The 13,736-nt window shown below is 53.0% G+C and overlaps 6 protein-coding genes across 6 annotated transcripts; 4 read left to right on the top strand and 2 right to left on the bottom strand.

The window, feature by feature from the left end:
- Window positions 1–138: 138 nt before the first annotated feature.
- On the bottom strand, window positions 139–1,043 carry PG985_002138 (uncharacterized protein; the record flags this gene model as incomplete). Its single annotated transcript, XM_066821907.1, has 2 exons — window positions 139–847; window positions 898–1,043. 2 exons carry the CDS (start codon window positions 1,041–1,043, stop codon window positions 139–141), a joined length of 855 nt encoding a protein of 284 aa, XP_066689339.1.
- A 558-nt stretch (window positions 1,044–1,601) lies between these two features.
- PG985_002137 (peroxisomal membrane anchor protein conserved region-domain-containing protein) lies at window positions 1,602–2,797 on the top strand (the record flags this gene model as incomplete). Its single annotated transcript, XM_066821906.1, has 3 exons — window positions 1,602–1,641; window positions 1,704–2,032; window positions 2,096–2,797. 3 exons carry the CDS (start codon window positions 1,602–1,604, stop codon window positions 2,795–2,797), a joined length of 1,071 nt encoding a protein of 356 aa, XP_066689338.1.
- Window positions 2,798–3,799: 1,002 nt separating this feature from the next.
- Window positions 3,800–5,413, top strand: PG985_002136 (uncharacterized protein; the record flags this gene model as incomplete). The annotated part of the gene is made up of 1 exon (XM_066821905.1): window positions 3,800–5,413. One exon carries the CDS (start codon window positions 3,800–3,802, stop codon window positions 5,411–5,413), a length of 1,614 nt encoding a protein of 537 aa, XP_066689337.1.
- Window positions 5,414–6,596: 1,183 nt separating this feature from the next.
- On the bottom strand, window positions 6,597–7,060 carry PG985_002135 (uncharacterized protein; the record flags this gene model as incomplete). Its single annotated transcript, XM_066821904.1, has 2 exons — window positions 6,597–6,875; window positions 7,007–7,060. 2 exons carry the CDS (start codon window positions 7,058–7,060, stop codon window positions 6,597–6,599), a joined length of 333 nt encoding a protein of 110 aa, XP_066689336.1.
- Window positions 7,061–8,128: 1,068 nt separating this feature from the next.
- On the top strand, window positions 8,129–9,215 carry PG985_002134 (uncharacterized protein; the record flags this gene model as incomplete). The annotated part of the gene is made up of 2 exons (XM_066821903.1): window positions 8,129–8,290; window positions 8,490–9,215. 2 exons carry the CDS (start codon window positions 8,129–8,131, stop codon window positions 9,213–9,215), a joined length of 888 nt encoding a protein of 295 aa, XP_066689335.1.
- A 2,614-nt stretch (window positions 9,216–11,829) lies between these two features.
- Window positions 11,830–13,355, top strand: PG985_002133 (uncharacterized protein; the record flags this gene model as incomplete). Its single annotated transcript, XM_066821902.1, has 2 exons — window positions 11,830–12,596; window positions 12,644–13,355. 2 exons carry the CDS (start codon window positions 11,830–11,832, stop codon window positions 13,353–13,355), a joined length of 1,479 nt encoding a protein of 492 aa, XP_066689334.1.
- Window positions 13,356–13,736: the final 381 nt, after the last annotated feature.

Raw genomic sequence — 13,736 nt, 5'->3', positions numbered from 1 at the left:
ATGCAAGCATTAGATTGTGCACATTAGCATATAGAAGTGCCAATAATGGCTTCCGTCTCCCGTTAGAAGGAAGTCCTCAAGGTCCAGCTTAGTGTATCCGGGGAAATGCCGTCGAGGGGAGAGGGAGCTTTAGGGGGTTCACCAAGGAGGGTCTTCCAAACGGCGGAAGAGCGCCACGAATTTCTGCCCCTTATTGCGCTCCACCTTCTTGCCCTCCTCAGTCTCTGTTGTCATGATCTTGACGCACTCGTCCGACTCCTGCTCTGCCTCGGAGACCCTTTCGAAGGACGGGTGAAGCTCGAGGTGGTGTACCATCCAGTTATGCAGGTCCTCCACGTCGGTAATGGTGTACACGATACCCCCAGGCCTCAAAGCGTATGCATACTCTGAGTTGAGCGTAGTCGAGACAATTCTTGCCTTGTGCTTCCGGGCCTTGAAGTGCGGGTCGGGAAAGCAGATAAATATCTTCGACAGTTGGCCTTTCTTGAAGAAGTTTGGCAAGAATTTCATTGTGTTGGCCCGGAGACATCCGACGTTCTGGAACTGGTTGGAGTCTTGGTGCTGCGCACGCAAGGATCGGATACGCTCCTGTACAAATTCCGTCACCTGAGTTCGTATCTCCATTCCTAAAACGAGTTTGTCGGGCAGCCTTGGCGCCAACGCTACAAGCAGGCCTCCGAATCCGCAGCCGATATCAAGTATCTCAACATCTTGCCGCATTCTCTTCGGTTGTCGCTGTGCTGTTTGATCATCGTTGGCCGAGGCTGTGGCTTCGGGGAGCTCTTCTGGGTCGGCCGTATAGGCCGGGAAGAATGGCGCCCAGTCCATGTGGTCGGGCGAAATGGGACTGCACACGAGTTAATCATGAACGCAACATGGGCATTGTATTCCTCGTACTATTCCAGTTGGTGGTCTGAAAAAGGGTTGGCGTGCGCTCGCTGTCGATAGAATTTCTTCTTGGGCATCTCGGTTGCTCCATCTTGTTGTGAACGCGCCAGACGGTAGTCCGCACGCTTCTGCTTCTTATTTGGTGCTCCAGGCATGTTGAAGGAGTCGCGAATGCGTAGTTCCTACTCGGGTGTTCGCGACCTAGAGTTTTGTTTTCGCCGTATCGACAGTAGATTCGAGGTTCGTTTGCATCGAAAAATCAAATTTGACCAAATCCGAATATTCACTTCTTGATAGAGGGGTGGGGGTAAAGAGTGATCGGTGAACGGAACGTTGTACGCGCCGTGACACCGACCCCAGAAGCTACGTACTACTACCTCTATGGGCATTACATAATGCCCGAACACATGTGGCTGGTCAGCCATTGTGGGACAGCAGCAACGCGCCAACCAACGCCCACTGCCGCTCCCAAGCGCGGCTGCTTTTGACCGGGGAGATGTGACCCAAGATGGGAGTCGAGCCTCGGTTCCCGGCCACTGCATTTTCGGACGGGACGTGATTGCTGTCAACCATCACCCGACTACATCCCAATGAAAGCCGTCCACCCAGTAGCCTAGATCAACCAAACCAGGCGATTCAATATACCTTTGCATCGCATTTTGTGCGAGTACCAAGGCCTGGGGATGAGATAAGTCCACCAAGCTACCGCCGATATGCCTATCCGCGAGGAACTTGTGACCTCAGCGGTCAACTGTGAGTGCGCCCGACGTTCAAACGCGACTGATGGACTCTGTCTAATGATTCAACTCGCACAGTTCTCCAAGACCCCAATGTCGCCGCATCCCCGGTCGAGAACAAACTCTCCTTCCTCCGATCCAAGAACTTAACACAAGAAGAGATAGACGCTTCACTTGCGCGCGTCGGCATAGCACCTCCGGGCCAACCTGTCGCTGCGCCATCGCAAGCCGTCGCCGGACATGTACAGCAGCAACAGCAGTCATACTATAATGCTTCTTATCCGTCTGCACCTCCTTATGGCTGGCAACCTCCACCTCCCCCACCCCCTAAGCGGGATTGGCGCGACTGGTTCATCATGGCGACCGTGGTGGGAGGTGTTGGATATGGGCTTTACTCTATTTCAAAGGTACCTAGCCCCGAATGATTGAAAAGGGGCGTCTTTGACTATAAGCTGACTTGATTCGAAAAGCGGTATATCTATCCGTTGGTAGCACCACCTACACCCGAGAAGCTGGAGCAGGATAAGGCTACTGTCGACGAACAATTCGAAAAGGCCTTCGCAACTCTGGAGCAACTCTCGAAAGACACCGAGTCACTAAAGGCGTCGGAACAAGATCGGACTGAGAAGCTTGATAAGATCCTAATGGAGCTCGAAGAGTTCATGACCGAAACAAAATCTGGAAAACGTCGCCAAGAAGACGAAACGGATCGACTACGGAGCGAGGTGGAGTCACTGAAGGATGCCATACCCAAGAGTATGACTGCAAACAAGGATTTCACAGATGAACGGTTACGCGAGATTGCCAACGAGGTGAAGAGCCTGAAGTCTCTCATCGGTCAGCGCATGTCGTCTGCGCCCGCTGCCTCTAACCCAACCACCTCCAACAACTATCTCCAATCTGCTAAGAGTAACGCGCCTCCTGCCCCGACCGTAACACCTGCGAATGAGCCGGAGCCCAAGAGCAATGGGGACGCCAAAGACGGGGCCAACGGCGAGACCTCATCTACAGCGGGCAGACAGGACTATTTGTCCTCTCTGGGTGGACGTTCAAGCCCATTCGCCAGTGGAATGCCGGCAGGAAAAGCAGCGATTCCTGCCTGGCAGTTGGCCATGGCGGGTCCAAGCGATGCAGACAGCACATCTCAGCAGGGAGCAAGCAGCAGCTCCTAAGCAGTTGGGACCCCCTGCGTGTATTCTAGTGTAACAAGCAGCAGCGATTTGCTTTGGGAAAGCTTTGGGAGTAATGCAGTATGCCTAAACGCCAAGCGAATAATACGGATGGCGGGCTCCGACCGAGATCTGTCCGTCATTCTCTTCATTATGAGATTATGATGAGTGGACATGGTCTCTTGCCTTTATGCAGGCTGAAGTAGAAATTTAATATCATTGACTCACAGAGACCTGTTGGTCCTCTTAACCAGAACAAGCCAGTATGCCGGATTATCGAAACAGTACTGCCGTGATTCATTGAGAGTGGCAAAGCTCTTGTCATTGGGTCGATACATGAGATTGTATTATCTGCCTGATAGGCTCTATGCCTGCATCCATGGAGAAGAATGGATATTGGGAGAATGCATCAGCTTTACTCGGAACCCGAGGGCCCCTTGGACCCTGGTGTTCGCTCTCTTTGCGGCCCTGCCCGGGGAGGTTAGGTAATTGTTTAACTAGTCGTACCTTGCAAGTACGCATCTATCTAATTATACCATAGTCAAGCTTTTGTCCTTCAGGGTACCTAGTCGTCAAGCAACTTCTCGTCTGCCAAAACGATATGACTGTCATTGGCAGCTTTAGTGGTAGGTTAAGGTTCGTGCCGAGGAATCGCGTCATGCGAGTCAATAAAGGCCGTGATATTTAAAGACCGCCATTGAAAAAGATTGACATCGACGACTAGTTTTTCTCACTCCACCACGTACAAGGTAATCTATGCCCAGCGTTGTATTTTATACAGACGGTATCTGAAAACCAAGCGGCTTCTTTCTAGGTCGAATTATACTTCGCCAGTATAACCTCACGGCACCAGGCCACCCACACGGACGCAAATGAGGTGATTTTATCTCACGTCTGCCGACTCATTATACGTAACGCAGAGTTTCTCTCCCCATCCTTGGGATATCTCTACGAAACTGAGATATCTGGTACTAGCGTCGCAATACAGACACGCATCAGACAGCCATGCCTGAGTCCACGAAGTTCTCAATGGCAAACTGCTCCAACTTGCTCCAGAATGGCGATGTCATCGAGGCCAATGCCGATATCTCTGGAGTTGGCGTAGTCTCCGCCTTCATGCTGAGCGCTTACTTAACCTTCGCCGCCGTCTTGGCCGCCTACTTATTTGGTCTCGTGGATTCAGGGCTCTTGAGCCCCGTCGACCGCCGCGTCTTCCGAATCCGTCCCTATATCTCCCGATCGACCATCGCCGCCACTGCCGCCGGGGACCATGGAGGTGGTCATCAGCATCAGTATCAACAGCAGCGGCAGAGGGAGGAGGAACAACCGACGCCAAGTAAGCTCAAAATGAAAGCCGAGGCCTGTGTCCGCACCGCGGTCCTCGCCATGAGCGACCAGCAGATCGTCACCGGCATCGCCATCATGGGCGCCGGGTTCCAGGGGCTCCGCACCGGCACCCTCTCGGCCTACCACTACCAGATCGTGCTGTACCTGGCGTGGATGTCGAGCAGCGTGCACCTGACGGCCATCACGGTGCTCGCGTCGTACCTCAAGAGCCACCGCGGCGTCCTGGCCTGGCGACTCACCGGCATGCTCGTCCTCTTCGCCATGCTCGTCGTCGGCCTCGTCCCCACCATCAGCAACGACTGGGGCATCTTCTGGTGGCCGAACATCGACGACGACAAGACGGGCTGGGCGATCCCCGCCCGCTGCTTCTGGGGCGACGTGCGGGGCGGCGCCGTGAGCCCGGACGCGCCGCTCGGGTTCGTCATCTTAAGCGTCAGCTACCTGTGGAAAATGGGCCAGCTGTTCTCTTCGTCTCGCGGTGCCTATTACCGCTGGTTTCGCGGGCCGATAGAGAGGCTCATGGTGCATGCTCTGCGGTACACAGCTGAGACACGCAGCCAACCTGGCCGACGCTCATGGTTCTGGCTATGGACGTTTCGGGTGTTACTAGCTTTTGCACTCCCATTTATGGTGATATTCGAAGTTGTGTCCTCCTTTGCTGCGTCTCTTTGGTTGTCTCTACTGGGCCTGATTTTCGGTACGATCCAGGTCCTGATCCCCCGAAGTCAGATGCAGCCTATGACGCAGTCTCAGGAGGGCACCTGGGGCTTTGGGCAGCTTGTACCCCTGATTCTCTTGATCCAGCCACTGGGCATGGTTCTCGAACATGTTTGGACGAGAGAGCGCCGCGACGAAGACGCACTGGAGCTAGTGCGGTACTCGAGGACGCTCACAGGCTCCCGCGATACCCAATGTGAACCAAAGAGGGTGCTTTGTCTGGGATGCCAACACAATGTTGATTGCTTTCAACAGCTTCTCCTGACCCAGGTATCGAGGCACCCAGGAGCATCGACTTGGCCTCAGCAACATGGCGTCGTCAAAGACTTCCTTTTCTCAACCAAGGTGTTCGCCTTCCTTGTTTGGCTGGCGCAAGCGGCCGTTGTCACAATCTGTACTTCCGTCTTCTACTTCGACGCCTTGACCATCGGCAATGGGCGTGTCAATAACTGGGACTTCATTGTCAAAACAATTGGAACATTCATTGGGTTTGGCGTCGCGGCTACTCTTGCCATGTCGCCATTTAGTCGCACCGGTCGCGTACCTCGGAGGTGAAAGCGGCGAACCTCTTATTACATACTGGCAAATACCAGGAATCAGGACCTGAGGATACGAAGCCGTCAAGATAAAGGAAATTCTTGGACTGGTATGAGACGAAGCATGCAGTGATACGTTGGCTATGTGAAAAGGAAACATGGGTCCTTCTTTGTTTCAATATTTCAATAAGGGTAGGGTTCAACTCAGAGAGCCGACATATGATGATGATCGGTGTTTATTCCGTGCCATGTTGAGGGACATTGCTCCCAGGTCAGTAGTTACACCTCGTTATTCCAGTAATTCATAGGGGATGGACTCACCGTTCACTGAAAAGTTCCCTCTGTAATCCCCCGAGACATCCTGTTTAATCCAAGGAGAGCGATACTATCGCCGGGAATCGGTAAGCTGAGGACTAGTGATGGAATCAAGTAAATCGCCCTCACTTTGCGCCGAAGGGCGCTTCAAACCTATAGGGGGCGGTGCATTTGACACCTGCTGCCCGCTATGAGCTATCTTAGAAGACTCAGCCTAGGTACCTGTTCCCTATCAACATTGAATGCATGCAGCTGAATTGTCCTTTGCTGGCCACCTTGATTTACCTTCCTAGCTCCAGCTTCATGTGCTTACAGCAAGCCCTTCACACACCCTCCCCTCCACACGCCGAGTCTTCACCATCGACACGCCGATCACGAATTTTCGGCGACTCATCGTTCACGAGTTTTCGGCGACTCGCTTGATTCTCTTCCTAGCTACAGCTCATTTCGCACTTGGACTCACATGTCCTAATTGGCGACATGTCGACCCAATCCACCTGCATTGGTAGAGAATGCCACACCGAGGGCTCGCAAAGCAGCGCATCTTCCAGTTCGCCTGATGCCTCTGCCAGCCCTCATGACCCTAGCGGTCTCGATCGACGCGATCCCAGGGACAAGGTTTTCATGACGCCTGAGCTGCGTACCAATGTAAGCGACTTTCCTTCCTCTTATAACATTTATTCGGCGATTTTCCCTTCTCTTCCGGTGTTTATTCTTGTTATCTCAGTATCTCACGAGAGAAGTACCAACTATTAATTCGAGAAATGGCCCTCTTGATACATCCTATTCACCCCTCAAAGTGCATCACTAACACCCAGAGTTGGTAGATCCTGAATCATCTATCGGCCAGAGACGTGGCAGCCCTTCACAAGGCTACCCGTCTCCCTTTAAATAAGGAAGACGCGGCCAAGTTTATAGACCCCATCCGCGAGCTGGGCAAGCTCGGCGATGCCATCACCGTTCTCGAGAAGTCTGGCGCCCAGGTCCTCCTGGCGGGCAAGGGCATACGCGCCCTCTGTGACGGCATCAGAACCCCCACCGCAGACATCGCCAAGAAGGCTCCCTTGGTGCTTGCTCTCATGATCACGAACATCACCAACGATTCCAATGATGCTCTTGTCCTCTTCTTCGCCAAGCTCCGCTGCCGACTGGAAATCTGCCCCACACTGTGGTTCAACAAGTCCACCTACCAAGTGTACCGTGCCAAGGGGCCGCTTCGCCGCCGCCTATGTCGCGAACACGGCGTGTTGATCCGTGTTACCCCACGGGTGTTCGTTTTGTTGCCCGGGTTTTTTACCCCGACGATGGCGGAGTTCACCTCGTCGGCTAAAACCAAGGCGATTCCCTCCATGACCGACAACGCGGATGCAGCGGGCGAGCGACGCATGGACCTGGAGGTGGCACGCGCAAGCTCCCTCTGGCATTCGGCTACCGTCAGCTCCCGAACTTATACTATTGAGAAACGCTGTACACACAAGGTGAGCATCGAGCGTTGGGACCAGATGCAGCTGGTTTTGCACGGGTCGGAAAGCTCCTTTTCTCGTGTGGATTGCTGTGGCCTCACCACCTGCCATTTCAGGCTGGCCAGCTACCTGGACGAACTGTCGATCTCGCAGTCTGAATAATGGATCCAAGACCATTCAGGACGTGATCGGACCTGTGGACTGAGGTCTCGGCCTGGAGAAACCTCCTTCCCCGTTGGTCTATTCTATGGTACATAGATAACGATAGAGCAATAGATTGAAGGATCGAGACACCTCTGCCTGAACTGAACGACTTGTTAGGATTCGTATTGACAGCAAGCGACCAAGGTATAGATCGTACTTTACCGAGTAACAGCATATACAGCTCTGATTATTCCACCCCCCCTGGCGTAAGCCAGTGACCTAGGTAATGCGTAAACTAGCAGCGCCTATAGTGTTGATCATTCCACTTCCTCCCGCTTACGCCAGGGAATCAATGCGTAATGCAACATTGGAAATCCGCACTTCGTCAACGAAGTTTTAGTTTGGGCGGCCACATAAATGCAGTGACAGCTGAGCTGGATCGTGGTGCCTAGAGCTGGTACATAGAAGTACGGCCGGAAGTTGAGAGCGATCTGTCAGGCTAAAGGGAATCTACAGCCAGCGAACATTCTGGCATCACAGCGGAAGGATTCATAAGAGGCATGCGAAACAGTACACTGGTACCCAATGGCAATTGGAGTTCGAGGTTAGATGTTGAACCTTCTTCAATATGCCCCGTGGGCACTGGTTCCTCTCCATCTCCTATCAATGGATGCAGTCAAGTCATATTTTCCTGGACACCTCGACTTACGACTTAGACCTTTCTGACTCCATACTTTTACGGCACGCCCTACACCAGTCTCCAACGCGCCATACACCAGTCATCGACACGCCTTCCACGAGTCTTCGGCAACATGTCCGAATCTACCTCCATGGATAGAGCATGCCATACCGAGTCCATGTCGGCCGACATGCCCGGCTCACATGGCAGCTCGCTTGCCCAAGCCCGCCCTCTTGAAGCCTCCGTCGGTCCTCATCATGCCAAAGATGTTGACCAGCAGGATCCCAAGGAAAAGGTCTTCATGACGTACGAGCTCCGCACCGAGGTAAGCAACTTCTACCGTCTATTCTGTACTTATATTTGTTCTCTTCTGGAACATCTTATTATCCGGAAAAAGAGTAAATACTAACGTCGAGAGCCGGTAGATCCTTAAGTATCTCTCAGCCAGAGACGTAGCAGCCCTTCACCAGGCCACTCATCTCCCCTTGAACCAGGAAGACGCCCGCAAGTTCATGAATCCCCTCCGCGAGTTGGGTGATCTGGGTGACGCCATTACCGAACTCGAGAATTCTGGCATCCAGGTCCTCCTGGCCGGCAAGGGCATCCGAGCCCTTTGCAACAGCATTAGAACACCTAGCGCCAACATTTCCTCAGAGAATCCCATCGTGCTGGGTGTCATGCTCACCGGTCTTGAGCCAAGCCGCGATGAAGCTGTCCGTCGCTTCTTCTACCAGCTCCACTGCAGTGTGGCCATCTCGCCCGCGAGCCCGCCCATGAGCCCCCATGTGGGCTACATGGTCCACTGCGTCGACGGGCCGCCCGCTGACTCCAGCATCCAGCTTACGGATGAGCACTTACTGTTCCGCGTCGGCGACCGCTTCCGCATCTTATTGCCCTTGTACTTCGATCCCCTTCTTACCGAGTACAGCGCCTCCATCGAGAACGCCGCTGTCCCGGCACTCCTCGACTACTCGGGCCCGAACGGGACGCCGGGCAACCGCGTGGATCTCGAGTTGGCACGCGCAAGCTCTATGTGGCATTCGGCGACCGTCCCATCGGACGTGAACAACCATGAAGACGAAGCCCCCGGCCTATCCACCATGTCTTACCCCAACATGTTGGTCATGTCGGTAAACTCGATCCGGCTTTCCTCCCGCGTCAGTTCTGGCAACCGGGGCGACTTCTTCTTTGCACTCGGCGACTATTTGGAGCGGTTGTAGGGAGTGGTATAGCCGGCGCGAATGCTGCTGTCTCTGCTCTACCACCTGCACAAGCCGTCTAAGCACCTCATACACGCCAACTGGAAGACGGTAGTCTAGGCTGAGATCGACAGGCACATTAGACTGGGTTAAGCCGAAAGAAAGGGCATCCTCTATCCATGCTTGCAGGACACCCTTTGGTCTGTACTAGGGTAGTCAACGATAGATCAATGAAATGAATGATCGAGAAACCTTTGCCTTAATTGACTGACAAGCCCCTGTGAGATCAAACTGGTCAAGTCAAACAGATTGAGAAGCTAGATGCTATTACAGTTCAATGACCTCTACATTTGGCCTCGTAGGGAATATCAATTTTGAATAGTTGTATCGGATAAGGGGGTTTAATACTCAAGACTGTTCCAATAAGTCTATACAGTTCAGTTCCTCCCCTATCGTAATCTCGTAACTGAGAACAAGTGGAATAATCGCGGTGAGTGCTGATTATGGGCAAAGTACGGTGTGTTCCTCCGCTCGCTTGGTGCATAAGGTTGTTAGATTCGTGATAAAGGCACAACGTCTGGCCGGAGGGGTTTCACCTCAATTGTAATGCCACGTGCTAGTGAGATGCTACATGAGGCATCTCGGAGGATTTGAGATCATTTAATGGGACGTTCGAAGTCGATCCGGAAATGGCATGCTGGCCCTCCCTGCCTTGCTATGTGCTGAATGTGAATGCGTCACCCAACTCGCAGCATGCGCCAGTAGTGAGCTCAGTGCGCCATCCAATTTACCATAACGAATTGGAACTTGGAGAAACGCATCGCGCCACATGCATCATGACGAAGGATATAACCTTCCAAGGAACAATCAGTTTCCTTCCACAACTGCTTACTCGTGTAGAGCAATTCGAAGCTGAGATCAGTCAAAACCAGCGAGCCGGCAGCGTTTCAAGATTGGTTGGTGATAACTACTTAATGTAAGCCGAGGTCGACAGAAAGGCAGAGAGGGAAAGACGTTGGCGGCGCAGTGACATGTGCTACAGAATCGAGATTGCCGTTGGTCCCGGCTACGGGCGGGGCCGAACATTCTGAAAATTAGGCGATTGGTCTTTTCCTCTGGCTCTTCGCTCCTGGAACGGACAACCATGGATGGATCATGGACGCATCTTGCAACTTGCTGGCTGCCCATGGGCCATGGATTTCTGGCATTGACTTCGGTTCATCTTTAGAAACAAAAGACCCCAGACGAAGATCCATTCGTCGGTACTTATTCCGCGACACTTGCCGCATTGAGCCAAAGTCGCGAAATTCGACCAAGGGGATTAGTGAGCGAGCAAGTGCCGATCTCCATCCATCTTTAACGTCTTTTCATCATCTACCCACCCCGACGTGCGACATGGACCAGGCCCTGAACTGCACCATCATGCCCTCTCTCAACCCACGTTGCCTTCGATGGTAGTCAGGAGGCATCGTGACAGCAACAGTGGCACCACCAGCACCACCATACTGTACGATAAATGATGGATTTGTGTACAGTATGTGTTCTACAGGGACAAATTGAAACACGTCGGGGCTCTTGAACTCTAAAAAAGGAACCGAAGAAGAGGGCCGCGAAGAGAAAAACGGCCGATCTTGTCTTTCAACCGATGCGACCAGACCAGCCGCGCCCATTTGAGAACTAACACGCCGCCGATCGAACAATCATTACGAATCTTCTCTTCGTCTTATTATTAGTCGTCTTTCGTCCGGACAGGTGCTCGTATTCTTGGCGAGCTGACCAGCAATGACTCGGGTCCTTCGCCGCCGACGGGCTCTAGAACACATGCACTGTCCCAGCAATCGTGCCATCGGCTGGCTGGCTATCCAATGCTATGCTCGCCTTCGCAAATTGTCCATGAAGACGGTTACATACAATGGTGGTAGGTCGCAGTCCGCGATGTCCCCCGAACAAAAGTGCCTTGCCACTCCATGCATAGCCATGGACGGATCATGAGCTCCCCTCATACCGTGTACGATAGCGAAACTAGACCAGCCGAGAGGTCCGCGTGGTCGGGGTTAGCTACCGATTAGCGTCATCCTCGCCCTTTCCCCCAAGACATGCCTCGGAGCTATTCCTTGCTTGGAGGGGCTTGCCTTCGCAAGTCCCATTCATTGGCACCAGGCAATGGCATTGACACCATCGATCTTTCCGCGACTATGTAATGGGACATCCCTGGTGCGGGAGGTCGCAAGTCGATTACACACTCCATCTAAATGGCGGTAGGTACGAGCTCCATTGGGGCCAGTTTTTCTCCTTCTTCCTCTCTGGTCCTCTCTTTCGTAAGAAGAAAATACGCACGCTGCACTCTCTTATTTGTCTTCGGTTTGGGTTGTTGTGCGGAGCTATACTCTCTGCTTCTCCAGAAACCTGTTCTTGGCTAAATTACGCCGGCATACCTCCCTCTTAGTCGCTGTCTCGGCTTCTATTTTTCATCTGGTATACTTAAACCGGGGCGCGGATTCTAGCGGCGTTGTTATAATTAGCTACCATCTAGGATATCCTCCCCTCCTATTAGGACCGTTGCTCAGCGGCAAAGTCTTCATCTTCTTCTCATTCTTCCAAGTCAGCATCTGTCATACCTCAGACTGTCAGCATCATGGTAGAACAGAAGCAGAAGCAGAAGAGCGGCGTCACGAAGGCAGCAAAAGCGCATCTTGAGCTGGTCTTGACGGTGCTGCCGAAGATCCCTTCTGTCATCAGGGTCGTGTTGCTGCATGTCCTCCGGATGTCAGAGCCATCTCGTTACCTGGATCTGAGAGAAAATGTCATAGTCTCGTTTTTGCGCAGCATCTTGGATGGGCCAAAACCGCAGCCTATATCAAAGACACAGCGCATGACACTAAAAGATCCTGGCATCAAAGGCCGGATATGGGTCAGCAAGGTGTCGTCACAGGTGCCACCGGAGAAGAGCATCAGAGATGTTCTCCTAGCCGCCATCGACTCGTCCAAGGGTCAGTTCGTCGCTAGCGGCGGGATATGCAGAGTTCCGGATATTGTCCCGGTCGAGGCGGAATGGACGGGCTACCGCGCAGCCGCGACTCCCAAGTCTGTGCTGCCAACAATACCCGAGGAGAAGAAATACGCCGAAATGATGAAGGAGTGCAGCAGCAATGTCACGATACTGTACTTCCATGGTGGCGCCTACTATCTAATGGATCCAGCATCCCATCGACCAACGACAAAGAGGCTAGCAAAGCTGACCGGTGGAAGAGTATACTCTGTCCGCTACCGACTCGCGCCTCAAGACCCATTCCCTTCGGCACTATTGGATGCTCTAGTCTCCTATATGACTCTCCTCTATCCGCCTCCTGGAGCCGTCCACGCGGCTGTCGATCCCTCGAATATTGTATTCAGCGGCGATAGGTAAGATAGCTAATGCACGCTCCCAGATTACTTGCTAACGTTCCCAGTGCTGGAGGAAATCTGAGCCTGGCTCTTCTTCAGACAATCCTTGAAATTCGGCGCGTGGGCCTCAAGATTACCTGGTTTGGACAGGAGAGAGAGGTTCCTCTCCCGGCCGGAGTAGCCGCCAACTCACCATGGCTGGACATTGTGCAAAGCATGCCATCATGGACGTCAAATCAGAAGTGGGACTATCTACCCCCGCCACGAGACATAGCAGATTTGCAGGAGCCCAAGGACGCGATTTGGCCTGCTCAGCCGCCACGGAAGCACCTTTACATCGACGACGATTTTCTCCTCCACCCACTCGCTTGCCTGCACTTGAATCCGTCCTGGGAGGGGGCGCCGCCCATCTACGTGTGCTGTGGCTGGGAATGCCTGGCCGACGAGGATAAGTGGCTTGTGGGGAAGCTGGTCAAGGACGGCGTCGCGGTCGTCTTTGAAGAATACGAGGCGATGCCGCACGTCTTCGCCGCCATTCTGGACAAGGCGCCGCAGTCGGCGCGGTGTTTCGACGGATGGGCCAAGTTCATCAGCCAGGCCTGCGAAAGCCCCCGGGAGATCCAGTCGAGCTTCACCACTATCAAGGCCAAGACCTTGAAGGAGGTCGATATCAATGTCAAGAGCCTGAGCCCCTTCACCGAGGAGGACCTCCGGAAATTTGCCTTCGACAGGGTCGGGCGGAAATCTTCGTTCCCAAATGCACCTGCGAAGCTGTAGAGGCGTCTAGTTGGTACGTCGGCGATGAAGAGAAAGAGAGAGAAAAACAAGCCTTGGTGTTATCTGCGTAGACCGAACTGGATGAGTTAGGGATACACGGTGCACATGAAGTCGCACATAGATAACCCAGTTCGTACATCCTGGGGTACAAGATGTGTGTGCATGGATGAAATAAAACGCAAGGATAGTACAGATTGATGCCCCACGCCGAGCACATACGGAGAGACTACTGTACCTAGTTTTAGAGTTATTTATTATACTAACTATAATGAGGAGATCAATTGTTGATAGATCACTTTTTATTCATCGTCATCGCCGTGGTTTGTATTGCATCATGGACCAAAAAGTGACCAGTCCGTTACCCCCAAAAGCCCCCAAAGT

The sequence above is a fragment of the Apiospora marii genome (assembly GCF_038362585.1).
Source record: "Apiospora marii strain CBS 49790 chromosome Unknown utg000002l_segment0_segment0, whole genome shotgun sequence".
Taxonomy (NCBI): Eukaryota; Fungi; Ascomycota; class Sordariomycetes; order Amphisphaeriales; family Apiosporaceae; genus Apiospora; species Apiospora marii.
The sequence above is the reverse complement of the archived record's forward strand: the minus strand, read 5'-3'. Positions and strand labels throughout refer to the sequence as shown.